Here is a 20,444-nt window from a genome sequence, read left to right on the forward strand (position 1 = left end):
GAGGGCCACGCCTCAATCCCTTCTCCTTCATTCTCCTCTCAGGATCTTGGGCACGCACACACACGTGCGCAGTGTGAGTTTAAGCCACCGGGTCGGGGACTCAAACCGCGGTTGGCTACATGGGAGTCCAGTGACATAGCCATTACGCTAACTGCTGGTTCCAAAAAACCTTTTTTTTTTTAAAAAAAAAAAAAAAGAGAGAGACCCTTTGGTTCAGCCTCCATGGCCCAATTGTTAATGTAGCAAACTGGAGAGCTGGTAAGCCACATACCAGCTGGGTTCAAGTCCCAGCCTAGTCGGCATGAAAACATGCCAGAAATGTGCACACATGACAAGGATCCTGATGAGCTAGAGGATCCTAGGCTCATGTGTGACCAGGGGATTGAAGCCTGACTGAGCTCTATGCAGAGTGCTTTTCTCTCTCTCTCTCTCTCTCTCTCTCTCTTTCTCTCTCTCGTGGACATGCTTTAATCATAAATTTAAAAATATATTTTTTAAAGAACCTTATTGTAAATACAAAAAAAGATGTTACCCAGGAACGCTATCCCATTTCTAGATTCTCTAGTAAGTCAAACCACTTCATCGTTCTCAAAGTTAGGGCGAACATCCCATAGTACAATCAAGGTGATTTATTTCCATAATAAAAAAGCACTTCAAAAAATGTCTGTTTTTGCAAAATACAGATACAACTAGCAAAAGTATCCATGACAGCTGTGAAAACATTCAATTGCCAATGACGGTCTTTTCTCTTTGCACCACAGCTGTTCAGAGCAGGGCAAAGTTTATTTTTCTCTTCCACTAAGGTTCCAAATCGAAAATTCTGGGCTGTGAAGTCCAAACACTGCCCTTGAATTTTCTTGAATAGGCTGCCACCATGTGGTGACCACTAAAAGCGCACGTAGATTGGAGTTCAACCTGAGCGCCTTCAAGTAGTCATTAGGGAAATTCGACCCACTGGAAGCAAATGGTCCAACTCTCAGTCAAGACACCTGCCTTCCCCACCAGGGCGACAACTGCTCATTCCCAGCCTCACACTACAGCAGGAAGAACACGTATTTAGATCTCCTAATTTATATCGCTTATTTAATTTCACGTTGCTTGAAAACTGTTCGTGGTGCTGCCTTTATTTTTTTTCCACTGTCAGGTACCTGTGTTGCCAAAGGGGGGTGGGGGTGAGAAATCACCCTCCAGGGGGATTGCTGTGATAAATCCCTTCTCCTTCATTCTCCTCTAGGGCTTTGGGGCACATGTGCACACGTGCCCAGCGTGCTTTTTCAGGACTCACACCGCACAGTCGGCCATATGGGATCCAGTTACCATAACCTCTGTACCACCTGCTGGTTCTGTTATTTGTTTGTTTGTTTAAGGCAGGATTTCGCTATAGGGTGCCTGCCCTCTCCAGAGAGACAGAAAGCAAGAAATCACCCCCAAGGAGGGTTGGTCATGCCACAATCCCTTCTCTAGTTTCCTCTTGGGATTTGGGGGCCACATGGACATGCACTCAGTGTGAGTTTTAAGCCACCAGGTCCGGGACATAAACCATGCTCAATGCCACTGGAGTCCAATGACATAACCATTACATCATCTGCTGGTCCCTCTGTTGTTATTGTTTTTTTAATGAGAACTTTATTAACTATTATATTTTTCAGGCATGAGAATATAAACGATTGATATTAAACACCTGGACACCCACTACCCAGGTTAAGAAAAAAATGCACGGATTTCCCAAGTCTCCTCTCTATCTATTTCTGCACCCTTGCCCCAGTGAACACTGCTCTGATTTGGTTCGTAGTTCCAATGCAGTTCTTTATACTATGCATATAATCCTAAAATATGTATATACCATATTACATTTAGACCCATAGAAAAGTGCTATATAAAATACACCTTTTTGCAAGTTGCTTTTTTCACACTTATCTTTCAAATTTTTGTATGCTGATATTTACAGCTCTAGTTTATTAATTCTCACAGCCTGAATATCGTCTCTAAAAGAAACATTTGACATACAACTAGACTGATTTATCCATTCACCCTGATGGGTATTTAGATCAGTGTGTGTGTGCGTGTGTGTGTGTAGATAGACTATAAACACGCTGCTATGACTGTTACAAAACATATGTTCATGTGCAAGAGTTTGTGACATGTGCATAGAATGAGATTCCTCGGTCAAAGAATATCTTGAACTCTAAATTGTTTTCAAAGTGTTTATTTCAATTTAAATTTCTTCCAGTGGGACCAGCAGATGGCGTAATGGTTACGTCGCTGGACTCCCATGTACTCTACTGTGGTTTGAGTACCAGACCTAGCAGCTTAAAACTCATGCTGGGTGCCTGTGCGTGCATGTCCAAGATCCCAAGAGGAAAATGGAAGAGAAGGGACTGTGGTGTGGCCATCCCCCTGGGGGGCTGATCTCTTGCTTTCTGTTTCTCTGTCTCTTTCTATCTGTCCAGTGAGTGTACACGCCCTATAGCAAAAATATCTCTCAAAAAAAACAAAAATTCTTCCAGCAGTATGGGTTCCCACAGCTATAGTAATTTGTCCATATTCATAACTATCACTTTTACCTATTGCCAGGATGACTGGTGAGCAGGAACAGTGAGAAGCGAGATGGTTTTTCACGTGTTTTGACGTCACGTTCCTTGTCCATGAATGACCCACTGTTTGCCCATTTTCCTAATGCATTCTCCCTCTTTTTTTTTATCATTGCCAGGGGACAGGCGCATAAATGAAAGAGTGAGAGAGAGAGAGAACATGCATTCCCCCGTGGGGTGTGGTCACCCCACAACCCCTTCCCCATCAGGATTTGGGCACATACACACATGTGCCTGGCCGTGTGTTTCAACCTGCCAGGGCTGGGATGTGAACCGTGGTCGCCCATGTAAGATCCAGCTCCTGATGTACAGTGCTTGACTGCTGCGCTATGGGGCCGGCCCTCCAGGAGACTGTCCTTGTCTTACTTCACAGGAGTCTTTTGTAAGATACAAATTACTAGGTAAATGTTTGCTATAAATATCTTGTAATCTACACCACTTCACTTTTTTAATAAATCCTTTGCAGATAGGAAGGTTTCTTGACGTTTTAAAAGAAATTTGAATGTGGTCAAGTTTTTACATATTAGGTTTTGCCCATAGGGCATGTGCGCTCGCCAGAGAGAGGGAGAGTGAGAAATCATCCACTGGGGGGGATGGCCAAGCCACAACCCCTTCTCCTCCATTCTCTTCTTGGGATTTTGGGTATGCATGCACACATGCGTATCCTGATTTTCAAGCCTGGGTTTGGGACTCGAACCATGGTCGGGCCATGAGAGAATATAGTGTCTTAACCACCACACCAACTACTAGCCCCTATATATCCTTGTATTTATTTTTTTTAATGATTTCTACTTCTTGGACCAGCAGTTAGCATAATGGCTATGTCACTGGACTCCTGTGTAGCTGATCACAGCTTGAGTCCCAGACCCGGTGGTTTAAACTCATGCCGGGCACATTTGCCAAAGATCCCAAGAGGAGAATGGAGGAGAAGGGTTTGCAGCATGGCCATGCCCCCTGGGGGATGATTTCTCGCTTTCTTTCTCTATGTCTCTCTCTGTCTTTCTGGCAAGCACAGGCACCCTATAGCAAAAACCTCTCCCCCCCTCAAAAAGAAAGAATGAATTCTACTTCTTGGGTCTCTCAAGCTCACTTTCCTATCCCAAAGTCTTAAAAATATACTGTATATTTTTTCTAAAAGTTTTACAGTTTGCTTTCCACAGTTTCATCTTTAATCTAGAAGTGAATTTTTTTATGTAGTGTTAGGCTACATATCACTGTTATATATGTGAAATGTATATATTACATAAAATAATTTGTAGTATATATTTGTGTATACATATTTATATTCAAACACACACACATATGCAGAAGTCGGCATCCTCTTTCTTCTAAATTTAAAGAGCACGTACTTACACATGGGAGAGGCAGAGCGGTAAGAGAAGCACCCTCGATGATACGCCGTGCTCCTTTTCCCCGCCTCCCTGCTCATCAGGCTCCTGGGCGTGCACGCGCCCGTTGGCTATCCTTTTTTTTTTTCTTTTTCTTTTTTTGGAGAGGTGTTTTTGCTATAAGGCGTGCACTCGCCAGAAAGAGATACAGAAAGCAAGAAATCACCCTCCCCAGGGGGGATGGCCACACCACAATCCCTTCTCCTCCATTCTCCTCTTGGGATCTTAGGCACGCATGCACACGTGCCCGGCGTGAGTTTAAGCCACTGGATCTGGGACTCGAACTGCGGACGACTATGTGGGAGTCCAGCGACATAGCCATTACACGCTAACTGCTGGTCCCGGCTATCCTTTTTTAATAGTCAATCTTTTCCCCATTTATCTGCAACACCTGCTCTCCATGGAAATTATTTCTAGGCTTGTTTTCCAGTAGTCTCTCTGTCTATACCATCCTCGTAACTATAAACGTGTAATGATTCATATTGTGTGTTCAGGGATGCTTTCTACCTACTATTTCTACAAAATTACCTCCTTTTTTTCATATACATTTTTTAATCAGCTTGTCGAATTCTACAGAAAATATTCAGAATCTTGATTCAAATTTCAATTCTCCCCAAAAATTAACTTGGGGAGAATATCCTTAAGATAGTAACTCTTCCTATCTATAAACACAGTATCTCTGCTTTTATCTAGGTCTTCGTAATGACTTTTAGCAAAATTATGTAATTGCTTCCAAAAGTTCATATATGATTTTTCTTCATTTACTCCTAGGTAGCTTACGTTTTCTTTGCCTTTAAAATAGCTTTTTTTTTTTTTGGGGGGAGAGATTTTCACTGTAGGGCGCGTGCGCTCGCCAGACAGACAGAGACATAGAGACAGAAAGCGAGAAATCACCCCCCAGGGGGGATGGTCACGCCGCAATCCCTTCTCCTCCATTCTCCTCTCGGGATCTTGGGCGCGCACGCACACGCGCCCGGCGTGAGTTTTAAGCCACCGGGTCCGGGACACGAACCGCGGTTGACTACGTGGGAGTCCAGCAACATAGCCATTACGCTAACTGCTGGTTCCCTAAAATAGCTTTTAAAAATAGCTTTTAAAATGTTAATCTGGGGCCCAGCAGATGGTACAGTGGTTACGTGGCTAGACTCCCACCTGGCTGACCGGTCGGAGTCCTGGGCCAGTGGCCTGACAATCATGCCAGGTGCCTGTGCATGCATGCTCCCAGAGCACAGGGGAAGAATGGAGGAGAAGGGGTTGCAGCGCGGCCATCTCCCTGGCAGGGGTGGTGATTTCTCACTTTCTCTTTCACTGTCTGTCTCTCTCTCTGTGGAGTGCATATGCCCCATGGCAAAAACCTCTTTAAAAAAAATTAATCTGTAACTTTGTATTGCTGATGTTTAGAAATGCAATTGATCTTTTGCATTTTGATCTTGTGTCTAAACCTAAACTCTCACTAATTCTCCTGTTTTTTCATTGATTCTCATAGGCATTTCATAAGTAATCATATCATCTAAAATTAAATGAGTTTGGTGCCTTCCTTTCCTACCATAATGTTCTTCGTTTAGACCTTTTTTAACATTTGCAATAGGGTACATGTGCCCACTGGAGAGACACAGAGAGAAAGTAAAAAAACACTCCCCCAGAGAAGATGGTCACACTGCACTCCCTTACCCTCTATTCTCCTCTCAGGATTATGGGCATGGGCACACACACACGCCCCCATGTTTCCGAGATGCTGGGTCCAGACGCAAACACTCCATGTGGGATGCACTCACCTTAGCCACCATACCACCAACTGGCCCTTTTATTTCCTTTTTTTTGAGAGGTTTTTACTCTAGGGCGTGTGCACTTGCCAGAAAGACAGAGAGAGACAGAGAGACAGAAAGCGAGAAATCACCCCCAGGGGAGATGGCCACACTGCAATCCCTTCTCCTCCATTCTCCTCTTGGGATCTTGGGCATGCACGCACACACGCCTGGCATGAGTTTAAGCCACCGGGTCCAGGACTTGAACTGCGGCCGACTACATGGGAGTCCAGCGACATAGCCATTCCGCTGACTGCTGGTCCCCAGCTGGCTCTTTTATAGTCTTCTTTTATATCACTGCATTGTCTAGGAACTCCAGTACAATGCTCATGAAAAGTACTGGTGACAGGCACCCGTGTGTCTCCTAATTTTAAATATTTTTAATGTTTTTACTATGAAATGAAATATTCGCTCTAACTTTTTGTAGACATTTTATTAAATTCAAGAATTCTTTAAATTCCCTATTTAAGAGGTTTTTAAAAATTCATAGTTGATACTAGATTTGATCGAATGACTTTCCTATATCTACTATGGAATGAATACAGATAACGTGGTTAATAACACTAAGAGACATTATTAACCACAAATCTCCCTGAAAATTCTAAAATATACTCAACCTTGGCCTATCTTCAGTTTTCTAAGATCGTATTCATTATTGTTCCTTCTATAATTCCTAGGTGAAATTAGTCAGCAAATTTCCCTTTAGCATCTTGTCCGTGACTGGTCATGCAATTCATAAAACGAGTTAGGACACATCCCTTGTTTCTCCACCCCTTGGAGAGAAGACTGAATGAGAGCAGAACGACCTGTCCTCTGTTTGTACTTTTTTATTTGCTCATTTGGTAAGTATTCAATGTCTTAAATGGGCAGGACTATTCAATTTTACCTAAGTCCATTTGTAAGTTGCATGTGTCTAGGAGTGTTCATTTCATACAAATTTTTACAAATAGGGCTAGCTCTATGGCCTGGTGGTTTAAGGCAGCTGGCTCCCACTTGGCTGACCACATGGTTCAAATACCAACCCCAGTGGCTAAACAGTCAGGCCAGCCCTGTGTGCGTGCATGCCCAAAATCCTGATCAATAGGAAAAGGGAGAAAAAGAAACTGTGGCATGCCTATGCCCCACCGGGGGAGGGTCCTTTCTCCCTCCCTCTCTCTCTCTCTCTCTCTCTCTGGTATCTCCCTCTCTTTCTCTCTCTCTGGCAAGTACCCATGTCCTCTGGCAAATAAAAAAGAGAGTACATGCTCACCAGAGAGACCAAGAGAGCACCCCTCCATGGGACGGGATCATACTGCAGTCCTAATTCCTTCATGTCTCTGTCCCGTCAGGATTTGGGGCAAACATGGACATTCGAGCCATGTGGGAACTGGCTCCCTTAATCAGTGAGGTATAGGACCAGGCCCATTTCATACAAACATTTAAATTTATAAGCACAATATTCCTATTCCACTTTTGAATAAAATAATTGTTTCTGTGGTTATGTCCCCCTTGTTCGTTCCTTTGGTCTTGGTTGTTTGACCAGTGGTATGTCTATTTGACAAGACTTTTCTAAGAATCAACTTTTGGAATTGTTGAAGATTCCTCATGCATATTTGTTTTCTACCTCATTACTGTCTGTCCTTTGTTATTTTCAACCTTGGAGATTTTCTGTTGTTCTCTGTCCAACGTAAGTTCAGTCTTGGCTTAACACATTCCCAGCCTTTCTTCGGTTCTAAAGTAAGCCTTCCAGGTCATGTTTCTATCATGCAGCTTACCTTGCTTTCAAGCTGAGGGGCTTTCCACGGGGAGCTCATGGTCATGGACCCTTTTCTCTGGAATAGACACTGCAGGGCAGCTTCCAAGGACCCATGGGCCCCGAGTACCAAGATCTTCTTTCCATCTAAGTTGACACCTACCAAGCAAATGAACATTCGGTATTATAGTCAATGCTATAGATCCTGCCTCTCATTTAACTTCAGCTTATGCAAAAATACTTTTTTGAAACTGGCCTTCTCAGTAACAACCAACAACAACTATAAGCTAGCAGTAGAGTGTTGAAATTAACTCAAACTCTCTATTCCAGCCCTCTTGGTTTTCATATTGCTAACTTGTCCTCTACATTACTGTATTCTTTTTATTTTTATTTTTAGAAGATTTTTTGTTGTTGTTGTTATAGGTACACTTGCCCTCTCAAGAGACAGACAGAGAGACAGAAAGTAAGAAATCATTCCCCTCAAGGGGGTTGGCCACACTGCAATCCTTTCTCCTCCATTCTCCTCTTGGGGTTTTGGGCACACACACACACCTGCCTGGCATGAGTTTCAAGCTTCTGGGCCTGGGACTCAAACCGCAGTTGGCCATGGCGGAGTCCAGTGATGTAACCACTACACCACCTGCTGGTCCCTACATTACTGTATTTTACTAGCCATAATTTATTCTTTCTTTGAGAATTTTCCAATAAAATGGTTCAGTCATCATCTTGACAATCCATATGATGAAAAAACACTACATATAAGCATTATTTCATAGATATGAATTTAATGGCTATAGGTATATTCTAAAAGTTCATCTTTAGATAGAACTTTGCGGGGTCAACAGGTGGCGTGGTGATTAACGCGCCAGATTCCTGCATGGCCAACCGTGATTCGTGATCTGGACCTGGTGACTTGCTTTCTCACTTTCCCTCTCTCTCTAGTGAGCACACGTGCCCTATAGCAAACTTTAACAAATTTAATTTTAAAATTTAAATAGAACTTTGGTATGTATCTCTAGAATTTTTGTTTAATTGTTGCATTAACTAATTGTCAGGGTTGAGGGAGGGACATATGACTCTTTTCTATTCAAACTGAAGTAGAGAAAAATTAGTTACTTGGATTTTAATATTCTCAGCTAGAAAGTCCTTCAATATATAAACTATTTGGTAGTAATTTACTCACTACATTTAATAACCAAGGAAGAGAAATTATTCGTTCCTATTTTAATTTTTAGAAGATATAAAAGATATAAAAATGCAAGGTGAAGGGGAGAATGATGGAAATTAAGTACTGACTACTGTAAAGATACTGTTCACTAATAAACGTTACTGTTCAATACCCTAAATTACAGTGTACTGTTCTTCATCTAAGCCTTAAATGTAAGTCTTATTTAGGTCTACATAGGGACAGATTTAAAAGCTGAAGCTTGAAACATTGTTCACGGTGGTTATTTTGACCATTTTATGAGAGAAATTCAGAATGTTTAAGGCTAATTATTCATCCTTACCAATTTCTTTATTTAAATTATAATATAGTCAATCTTACTAGAAAATTTTCCAGTTATTCATTTGTTATCTCTCAAAAGATAAGAATAAAAACAAATTTGACATTAAATGTAACTTCCAGCCAGCCCCATAGCCACGTGGTTACAGAAGCCAGAGCCCACACAGCCAACTATGGCTCAAATCCCACCCGATGGCTTAGGAACCACGCCAGATGCATGGGTGTGTGTGCCCCAAATCCCAACAGGATGGGGAAATGGAGAAGGGGCTGTGGCACGATTCTGCCCCACTGAGCCTCTCCAGCCAGCCCCTGGAAAACGAGATTGGGAACCAAACTTTATAAATCTGCTCAGGGACTTTCTCCCTCTCTTTGCCTCTCTCTGGCAAGCACACTCATCCTCTGGCAATTACAAATAAATTCTAAACAGTCACTTCCTCTTTCAATGAGCCTCTCCAGAAACAAATCATTATTGAAAAAATAACAATGCAGGCCCAGGTTTGAGTTCCAGTCCAACCGAAAGGTTGGGCCTTGTAACAGGTGCCTAAAATCTCAGCAACTCAGGGACTGAGGCTGAGGAAGGATTGGGAGCTGAAGGCTGGCCTGGGCAACACAGCGAGAGTGCTTCTAACAACGAGCTGGTTGGTACTGTGAGTCTGCAGTCCCAGCTGGGAAGCTGGGGAGAGACCCTGTCTGAAAAAATAAAACGATGCAGGGACCAGCAGTTAGTGTAATGGCTATGTCACTGGACCCCCATGTAGTCGACCATGGTTCGAGTCCCAGACCTGGTGGCTTAAACTCACTCCAGGATTGTGTGCATATGTGCCCAAGATCCCGAGAGGAGAATAGAGGAAAAGGGATTGCAGCGTGGCCATCTCCTGGGGGGTGATTTTTCGCTTTCTAACTCTCTGTCTCTCTGTCTTTCTGGCAAGTGTACGCGCCCAATAGCAAAAAACCTCCAAAAAAAAGAAAAAAATAAATAATAATGATGCAAATAAATACTCTCAAATAGAAATGAGCAGCATGTCCGAAGGATCATACCTGATTTTTCTAGAAGTTCGATGACAGCTCTGGCAACAGGTGAAACAAAACACTCATGGGCATCCCCACGCACCAACTTCCCTAGGTTCACGTCAGTCACCCTGCAGGAAATAAAGAACATGCAATGTGTAAGCCACATGTATCAATCCCGAATAAAATCCGAGTCAATGTTTGACTGATAGACTATATCTAATCTGAATTAAAGAGTGAGCAGGAGGGGCTGCCAGGTGGCGTAGTGGTTAAGGGTGCTGGACTGCCACATGACTGACTGCAGTTTGAGTCTCGGACTTGGCAGCTTGCTTTCTTACTTTCTCTCTCCCTCTCTCTCTCTCTCTCTTTCTTTCCCTCTCTGGTCAAATTAAAATTAAAAATAAACAAATAAAGTTGAATAAAATAATTCTTTTCTTTGGGGGTGGAGGAGTTTTTTGCTATAGGGCACATGCATTCGCCAGAAAGACAGAGACAGAGAGACAGAAAGCGAGAAATCATCCCCCAGGGGAGGACGGCCCTGCCATAATCCCTTCTCCTCCATTCTCCTATTGGGACCTTGGGCACACACATGTGCCCGGCATGAGTTTAAGCCACCGGGTCTGGGACTCAAACTGCAGTTCGACTACATGGGAGTCCAGTGACATAGCCAACTGATAGTCCCAATAAAATAATTCTTTAAAAAAAAAAAAAAAAGTGAGCAGGAAATAACAGCCATCGGCTTCTTAGAGCAGCCCCCTCAGAGACCTCACCCTGGGCCCTACCTGGGGAGTTCCGGGTTGCATGCACGCCAGGACAGAGAAAAAGGGGGGGGGAGTGACCTCACACCCTCACACTGTCAATGCCTTCTGTGCTTTTCCTCATTCAAATCCAGAACAAAACCTTCCACAACTAGCCTAAACTGATGGTCTCCATCCAGGTCAATAACAAAACTAAGAAACAGCTTTAGAATTCTCCGCTCGTGTGAAAGACCTCTATCCCAATACCTTCAGGTTCCGGATATTTTCTCACTGACCAGGACGTCTCTTCCCTTCATCGTCTACTGCAGGATTGGAGATTTTTGTGACAAGCTTTCAACCTGTGTTTGTCTCCCAAGTCACAGTAAAAGGATAGAACGAAGTAAGCCCGTGTCTCAGCGAGTCCCACGATTGGGAGTCTAACTTTATATATTGCTTAGGGGCCAGGTGGTGGCACAAAGGTAGTATAACTAGAGCCACGTAGGAAAGGCCCTGAGTTCACATTCTAAGACTTCCCTGAACCCACAGATGTGCTTGGGTCTGAGATCCAGGTTGGCTGCAGCTGGGGTGGATCACAGAACAAAACCCTGCTGGGCTGTCTGTCCCTATGTCTCTCTGTCCCTCTCTTATGGAAGAAATAAATGAATACACTTTTTTAAAAGATGATAAATTTGCTTACAACCTTGTAACTTTAACTATATTGTGTTCTTTTGGCCATGGCACAAAATACTTCCTATATTTCCAGTAAGGAAAGTGGCATTTTCTTCTATTTTTTTTAGAGAGATTTTTGCTATAGGGTATGTGCTATAGCACCAAAGAGACAGAGAGAGACAGAGACAGAAAGCAAGAAATAACCCCCTATGGGGGGATGGCATACTGCAATCCCTTCTCCTCTGGGGATTTTGGGCATACACGCATACATGCCCAGCATGAGTTTTAAGCTGCCAGGTCCAGGACTTGAACTGCAGCTGACTTATGTGGGAGCCCAGCAATGTAACCACTATGTCATCTGCTGGTCCCAAAAGTGGTGTTTTTAATCCCTGGACAACATGCTGGTCCCTGGTCACACACGGCAGCATTCTTTGTCCTGTGAAGCTGACGTCACTCCATGATGTGAATCAGAGCACGTCACAGCCCACTTTATAATTGCATCAAATTTCAAATAAAGCTTCATGTCATCAACGGAAGTACTTGTTCTGTTTTCTCAACTGGCCTGGGACTAAGGCAGACTACTACGGTACTCCTGGGGAATCAATTCTCAATGTTTTTGTCTCTGGACTGAGAAGAGGAGAGCTTAGGCCAGTTCGGGAGCATAGTGGTTAGGGTGGCTAGATCTCACAGAGCCACTGCGAGGCTGAAGTCTGGGACTCGGCAGCTTGAAAAATACGCTAAGCATGTGTGCGTGTATGCCCAAAATGCCGAGAGGAGAAAAGAGAAGGGACTGTGGTGTAGTCATCTCTCCCTGGAGTGTGCATGGGGGTGCCTTCTCGCTTTCCTTCTCACTTTCCTTCTCTCTCTCTTTCTAGTGAGCACATGAACCTTCATAGCAAAAAAAAAAAAAAAAAAAAAAAAAGAGGAGAGCTGGCCGGAGACTCTGTAAGTGCAAGAAGCATGTATGAAATTAAGACGACGATGTAAGATTATTTCCAAAACAGCACGCCAGCACTACAAAGGGGCCAGTGCATTTTCCAAATTACATGACTTTCACACAGAGAATTTTTTTTTTTTTGGAGAGATTTTCACTGTAGGGCGTGTGCGCTTGCCAGACAGACAGAGAGAGACATAGAGACAGAAAGCGAGAAATCACCCCCCAGGGGGGATGGTCACGCCGCAATCCCTTCTCCTCCATTCTCCTCTCGGGATCTTGGGCACGCACGCACATGCGCCCGGCGTGAGTTTTAAGCCACCGGGTCCGGGACATGAACCGCGGTCGACTACGTGGGAGTCCAGTGACATAGCCATTACGCTAACTGCTGGTTCCCCATACAGAGAATTTTAAAAGTTCTCAAACTCCTAAAATATTTCAATTGACCCCATTCATCTTTGAATCACTGACAGACTTGTAACAAATAGAAAAAAGGTAGAAAATGTAGAAGACAAAAAAAAAAAAAACAACCAGGAGAAAAAGTGACTTAGCCATAAGGTTGACTGACTGCTTTCTTTTTTTCGTTCTTACCCATCCACATCTTTTTCTGGTTTCAAGGCATTGAGAACTTTGCTGCTAAATGAGCTCTCAGAGATCTGAAGGGCGAGGCCATGTACTCTGGTGTCTTCATTAATCTTCAAAATTTCATCTATAATCTTAGGAGAGAAAAGACAAAAAAAAATGTTTTGAAAATCAGACTCAACAAAAGGTTTATATAAAAAATGGATTCATAAAAATGCAACTGTGGGGGCCAGCAGGTGCCATAGCAGTTATGTTGCCAGACTTCCACATGGCTGACCATGGATGGAGTTCCGGAGCCAGTGGTTTTAAACACACACCAGGGGCATGTATGTGCGTGCCCAAGGTTCTGGGAGGAGAATGGCGGAGAAGAAACTAGAGTTACCATCCGCCCGGGGGGGATGATTTCTTGCTTTCCCTCTCACTATCACTGTTACTGCCTCTGTCTCTCTCTCCCTCTCTCTCTCTGGCAAGTGCACATGTCCTAAGGCAAACATCTCTGAAAAAAAATTGCATCTGTTACAGTATCTTTTCATCTCTTCTTGAAGATAGTATAAAACACAACAAAGTCTATTTCTGTTTTTCACGAAGTTTAAAAAGCTCCCCACAAAAGCTGGGCTGAATTTTTCAGGGCTTTCTCCATCTTTCTTATCACTCTACACTGTGCTAGAAAAATACAAAACAAAATAAAACCAAAGCTCAACAGCAACTAAGCTTTAGATAGAGAAAAAAATAACAATTCATATCAAGTCAAATGCATTGTCAGTTTTCAGCGAGGCCAGGAAGACAAATGAGAGGCATTGCAACCAGGCCGGCTAAGCACAGCGCGTTCAACAGAAGCTTACTAATCATGACACCCGAGGCTGCCTCTGAGCCCTCAGGTTCTCTGGGCCTGAAGGGCAGGTAGGCAGTCTTTCCAACAGCTGGTGAGAGCAACTCAGCAGAAGCACACAGAGTTCCTCTGATAGGGGACACCAAAATCATTCACCATTTATGGAAAGTTCCAAGCGTGATAAGGAGTAAGAGCTCCGATAGGTATATAGGATGAGTCCATGGAAGAGAAAATGCAAGACAAGATGGAGTCACTGTAGTCAAGGCTTTAATAAAATGACTCACCGTTCTCACTAGAAATCAATGATTAACTCCCACTGCTTGCTCATAGAGCAGGACTTATAGCTAGAGTAGTGTTCGGCCTGCTTGAGAAGTTGACGTGGCTCGTTGAGCTCACTTTGTTGTGAATAGGATACTCCAAGGAAGAAATTATGAGGGCCCCTTATGCTTGAGGAAAGTCAGAACAAGATGGGAACAATCAATACGGGAAGAAACTTTAAGAGAACAAAGAACAGGCCTCACTAGGGGATACTCACTCGAGTCCCCCTTCCTCTCAGTTGACGTTTTGTTCTGTCTTACTAAACTTCATTTGTCCACCATTCAAATTCTTCGTGAGCTGGGCAAAAGTCACCCAGCCTGGTCACCCAGCATTCCAAAGACAAAAGTACATTGGGGAAGCCAACATGTAATAGCTAATAAATGGCTAGGAATGTCTCTAAGTAAGCCAGGCTCTGTCTTCTCTATCTCTATGTTATGCTAGGAAATAAGATCCTGATTCATTTCACCCAACATGGAGAGAAATCTGGAGACCTCGCCCAGTGCTCTGGGCACACGCAGGCCCATGATGCAGGGCTGGCCGAAGATGGGTGTGACTCTCAGCATAAAGATTTTATTAGGGGGATGCTGTCTCTCTCTCTCTCCCTCCCTCTCTCCCTCCAGCACTTGGAAGAAATAACTTCAAAACAATAAATGATTAGTATGATCGTTTGTCCCCATTTACCAATCACAACAAAATGCTTGCTAACCCAGCTTTGGGTAAACTTCTCTCTGTTCCCCAGGGCTGAATTCTGGCCCTCCCTAAGCTGTCCTAAAACAAGCTGGCTTCAGGGCAAAACATTGCCTGACCTACTATCCCATCAAATTGGCCCTTCATTCCTCCTCTTCATGCCCTTCTTTCTAGTTGCTTATCCCTCCCTAAATGGGAAAAGCCTTACCTGCCTAACTCTGGAGAAGACTGCAGGTGAGAGTTCCTCCCGTACAAAGTTCTTCCCATGTCCCAAAAGTCCCTTCCCCTACATCGCAATAATCCAAACAAGTCTCCTTACCAAGGACTTTTTTTTAACTGTCAGAGGGCACGTGTGCTTGCTAGAGAGAGAAAGTTCCCCTCAATGGTGCCTGGTGATGCTGCAATTCCCTCTCCTCTGTTCCACTTTCCAGTCAACCCAGGCATGTGCTCACATGCATCTGGCATGTCGTTCAAGCCCTGGGACTGGGGCTGAAACCCAGCTGGCGACACTGGATCTGGCTTCCTCCTCATAGCACTTAACTACTGCGCTATGGAGCTGGCCCCACGTGTCTTTCATTTGACACTGGCGAGAATGTGGACTGTCAGATAGCGTTGGAGCCGCCATCTTGGTCTGGGAGGCAGCACAGGAGGGATGGCAGAGCTGGAGGACAGAGGGAGCCTGACTTTCTGCTGGGATGCCACCAGCCAGTGACCACCTTCTTCAATTTGACTCATGTATAAGAAAAATCACCTTCTATGATATTGAAGATCCTGTTGTTTGAGGTTCTCCATCCCATGAAGCCTAACCTACTCCTCCCTGTTACAGCCAGTGGGAAGAAAAGCCAGCTGCAGAAGGACTGGGCCTAGCACAGGGACCTGGGGCCCAGGTCCAGTTCTCCACCATTGCTTGTGGGAGTGGCTACTTCTCCTAGGCCAGAGATGACACTTGGGCAGGAACAGCTAGACCACACGCCACAGAAGAGAAAGGAAACCTATGGGTGTGTTTTTCCAGCTGCTCTAACATGCAAATCAAGAGAGAATAGAAAGGACCCTGGCGATCATCTTGACCTACCCCTTTACTTTATCCATAAGACAACTGTGACCCGGAAGCCAGAGGAATGACCTCAGGCTAAACAACCTACTGGACACAGCAATGAGACCAGTTCTCCAGACACCCACCGCCCAGCACCGTCCCCAGACAATCCTGCCACTGCGAGTAAAGCAGCACACCCTAAACCACCAAGCCCTAGCTCAGGTCTTCACTAGACAGATACAGTAAGAGGGGCCAGCAGGTGCCGTGGTGGGTAAAGGCGCTGGATTTCCACGTGGCCGACCACAGTTCAAGTCCTGGACCTGGCGGCTTGCTTTCTCCCTTTCCCTTTCTTACTCTCTCTCTGGTCAAATTAAAAATTAGTAATAACAGATGGAATTAAATAAATAAATAATTAATTCTTTTTTTTTTTTTTTGAGAGGTTTTTCGCTATAGGGCGCATGCGCTCGCCAGAGACAGAGACAGAAAGTGAGAAATCACCCCCCCGGGGGGGATGGTCACGCCGCAATCCCTTCTTCTCCATTCTCCTCTGGGGATCTTGGGCACGCACGCACATGTGCCCGGCGTGAGTTTTAAGCCACCGGGTCCGGGACGCGAACCGCGGTCGACTACGTGGGAGTCCAGCGACATAGCCATTACGCTAACTGCTGGTTCCCAATAAATCATTATTTTTTACAAAAGAAAGATACAGTAAGAGGAGGCAAGGAGATCAGAGAGCTTTTATACTGGAGGGAAAGGTAAACGTCTCCCTCTAAACACTGAGCCATAGAAAAGGCTAGAACTATTCCAGCCACAATAAGAGATGCTAAGAAGCCTAGTAGGTTAAAGAGAAAAAAAAAATAGGGCTCGAGTGAATTACCTCTTCTTCACCACTGTCAGGAGGAAGGCAGATGTGAGTGATGTTCAGACCAGCCTGGAAAGGAAACACAAGGTTATCTGTCACTCTTACAGGATAGGTTGTTAAAAACGACAATGACTTTTTAAAAACCAGTGGTCCTCACCTCCTCAGCCAAATTCTGATTTATTTCCTGCATCAAGTTGTCATCACCTGCCTTGGGAGAGATAAATATAACAATGTCTTAAAAAGATACAAAACGCAGTAGAGACTGATTTTGTGATTACACGTATCTAATTATACGGGGCAGGAGGGAGGGAATCAAAGAGGCAAAAAATGCAGAACATTTAGTGGGCATGTGGATACAGACCCCAAAGGGCGGAAGGAACCTGAGCACAGCTCTCCCATCTTGGAAAACCTAGCCCTGATGGAAACAGAGGCTGCTATTTTGATACCCCAAGCGCATGCGAAACACCGCAGGGGCAGCCCGGCCATTGGGCCGTGTTCGCTTACAGCCTTGGCTCACCGCATTACTTCCTGCACCTGCTGCCACAGTGTGTCAGCGAGGCCGGCCCACGGTGCCAGATGCAGCTCAGAACTCAGGGGCCGCGGCCAAACTATGCAACGGGAATGCAAAGCACTTGACTCGGGAATGACTTCTGGCCCGTCAAGCTCTGACAGGCTTTACAAGATAGAGTAAAAAGATTACTAAGTACCCGTGTTTCATCTGGCCTCTGTCTTCCACAGAAACAAAGGGCAACTCTTTTCCCAATCACCTGCACAGCACATGTGATAAGCATTTGTAAACATACGTGGACCGCAATATATCCTGCGTGATGCAATTTAGGTGGGTGCAACCTCCTGGCCTCTGAAAGTTACTCACTCCTCAGAGTGGGAGACTCCCAAAAGATGTGCTCAATGAAGAAGTTCCTACTCTGTAGTCCTGAAGAAACAGATGGCCAAAGAAAGTGAAAATCACAGCACTTCCAATCAGCCCTCTCTGTGACAAAAACGCAGCTGGTCTTTTGAATGCAATTCTTCTCTAAATGGAAAGGCATCCTAAAATAGCAGGCTGAGACATGTTCTCAACTCACCTGAATAATAGCAAGAACTGGCTTAAAGGCGGGGTTTTTTTCTTGTAACAAGCTCAGAACTTCCTTTGAATTCTGAATGACTTCTCTACAAAAAAGAAAAACAACGGTCATTTTTTTTTTCTTAAGATTTTTGCCATAGGGCGTGCGCACTGCCCAGAGAGTCAGAGAAAAAGAGAGGGAAAGTAAGAAATCACCTCCCACGGGAGATGGCCACACTGCAATCCTTTCTCCTCCATTCTACTTCTGGGATTTGGGGCACGCACACACACACCACACACACACACACACACACACCTCTGGGGTGATGTTCAAGCCACCAAGGTCTGGGACTCGAACTGTATTCAGCCATGTGGGAGGCCTGCACCTTAACCACCACACAACCTGCTGACCCCAACATAGTTATTTCTAGGTTAATGACTAAAAAGGATTGAACACGGAGTTCCTTAGAAAGCTCATTACTACGAATAAGAATAAACAGAAGGAGGTGCTTCACATACGAAGTGTGAAGGAATAACAGCATCTAGAAATACTAACGCAGTGTAAAACATGACAATCTGATGTTAAAGACATGTTGAGGGAGGCCCAGCAGCTATGTGTGGTGGCAGTGTCAATGCCCTGCAGGCCTGGAAGCCACATGGCCGACCTGGGGTTGGGATCCCTGGGATGGCTTGAAAACACACTGGCCGTGCATGTGTAGCTGCCCAGGATCCTGAGGATCCAGAGGGCTGGGGAAAGGGGACGGTGGCATGCAAGACCCCGCTGAGGGTCTTTCTCTCTCTCATATACATGTGGTCTCATAAAAAAGGGGGGGGGGGTTGGCCCCGTGGCCTGGTGGTTAAGGTAGCTGGACCCTACGTGACTGACCATGTGGTTCATGTCTCAGATCTTGCAGCTCGAACATGCCAGGTGCATGAGTAGGTATGCGCCAAACCCTGACAGGTTGGAGAACTGGAAAAGAAGGGCTTTGCAGTGTGACTATAGCTATGAGGGGTTTTTCCCTTTTCTCTTTCTTTATCTCTCTCTGGTGACCCTCTGGCAAATTAAAACTAAATAAATGAATCATATACTAAAAATACTCAGAAAGAAACAAACTGATGTTCACAGGAGTTGTCTAAGGATGATTTTTTTTTTTTTCTCCTGCATTATCCAAGTCTACCACAATAAAAACTTTGGGTTTCTATCCTCTTTGAAATCCAAACTTTTTATTGTGGTGAACTTGGAAAATGCATGAACCAGCTTCCGAGGGGTTCTGGGAGTTGCTGACAAATGTACCCAGAGGGCACTCTAGCTCTCTGGGAGGTGGGGGTGTGTAGAAAAGTTGTAATGGCTATGTCGCTGGACTCCCATGTAATCGACCGCTGTTTGAGTCCCAAACCCAGTGGCTTAAACTCACGTTGCGCGCGTGTGCGTGCGTGCCCAAGATCTTGAGAGGAGAATGGAGGAGAAGGGACTGTGGCGTGACCATCCCCCTGGGGGGTGATTTCTCGCTTTCTGTCTCTATGTCTGTCTGGCGAGCGCACAGGCCCTATAGCAAAAACCTCTCAGAAAAAAGAAAAGTTGAAAAGCCTCAAAACTCTCACCAGGGTCAGCCTTTCTCCTATCAGCTGGGCTAGAACAAGCAGATTATGTGGGCAGGCAAGTGTATATAACCTCTGAACATTTGTTTGTTTATATTTTTAAATTTTCTTTTTCATGACAGAGAACCCATGTACCGAAATTTCCTTCCCCAAGCCTCCAGTTCGCCAGGACCCTGGGCACCTGCACACCACACACATGTAACCTAACATGCTTTAGATCGACTGGGCTGGGGGATCTGAATACTGAGCATATTACTAATAGCATTCTTCATTGCAACTTCTCAGCTCTTTCACAGGCAAAAGGGGCAGTCTTTTACAAAGACAGCAAAGATTTCCGAAGCAGTCTGGCCCAAAGACAGCCATGACGTTCACAGCAACAGTCTCAGGGAACAGCAGCACAGAGCAGTCCCATAAACCCCTGCACTGGCAACAACAGGGCAGCTGTGGGGATAAAGTGGCCGGGTCCTTCAGATTTCTTTCACCCAGAGCTGGAGAGTGGAGAGTGGCCATCACAGGGTCACCCTGCCTTCCCTGACTGCTTCCCTCAGGACCGTGAAGTCCAGGGTATTTATTAAACCAGCCCCATGCAGGAGCCGGATCAGAGAGCTTAGGCAAGTGACCTCATTTACTGTATTTCATCAAATAAAGGCAGAATGGACACACGCCATTGTGTTATGAACCACCAGAGGGGGAGGCTGCCAGTTAAACTGCGGCATCAGCTTTTCTTAACAGTGTTTACGTATTGACGAGTTTATGACTTATTTCGACGTAGCTGTCGTTTCTGGCCATAAACCACTCGCATATACACATAAGAAAGAAAAGAAATTAATGTGTTCTAAAACTTCACATTCAGGATCTGAGGCTTCTGAACGACTAGGACACAAAAACTCATTTGTTTTGGGGTTTGTCAGTTTTGGAGTGCCACCCCCTTCCCTCCCCCCCTCCCCCCACGGTACCACTCCGTTGCACAGGGAGAGTTGGTGATCTGAGGCCCCCAGATCCGGTCCTGGTCTCGCCTCGGGCCCTGCACCCTGTAACCGGTACCCGGGACGCATCGGAGGCGGGCGGGGCGGGGCGGCGTGCGGAGCCCAGGGGAGCCTAGC

General features: G+C 45.0%; 1 protein-coding gene across 1 annotated transcript in view; it reads right to left on the bottom strand.

Moving 5' to 3' along the window:
• Positions 1–17,849, bottom strand: part of MTHFD1L (methylenetetrahydrofolate dehydrogenase (NADP+ dependent) 1 like) — a gene marked incomplete at its 5' end in the record, with an annotated part of 230,669 nt that extends 212,820 nt beyond the window's left edge. The window contains 6 exon segments of the mRNA XM_027769896.1: positions 7,539–7,675; positions 10,059–10,159; positions 12,960–13,084; positions 16,695–16,748; positions 16,837–16,887; positions 17,765–17,849. Of these exon segments, the coding sequence (XP_027625697.1) occupies positions 7,539–7,675; positions 10,059–10,159; positions 12,960–13,084; positions 16,695–16,748; positions 16,837–16,887; positions 17,765–17,849 (553 nt within the window).
• Between the last annotated feature and the right edge of the window lie 2,595 nt (positions 17,850–20,444).

This window comes from Tupaia chinensis, unplaced genomic scaffold (genome assembly GCF_000334495.1).
Source record: "Tupaia chinensis unplaced genomic scaffold, TupChi_1.0 Scaffold000014_1, whole genome shotgun sequence".
Lineage (NCBI taxonomy): Eukaryota > Metazoa > Chordata > Mammalia > Scandentia > Tupaiidae > Tupaia > Tupaia belangeri.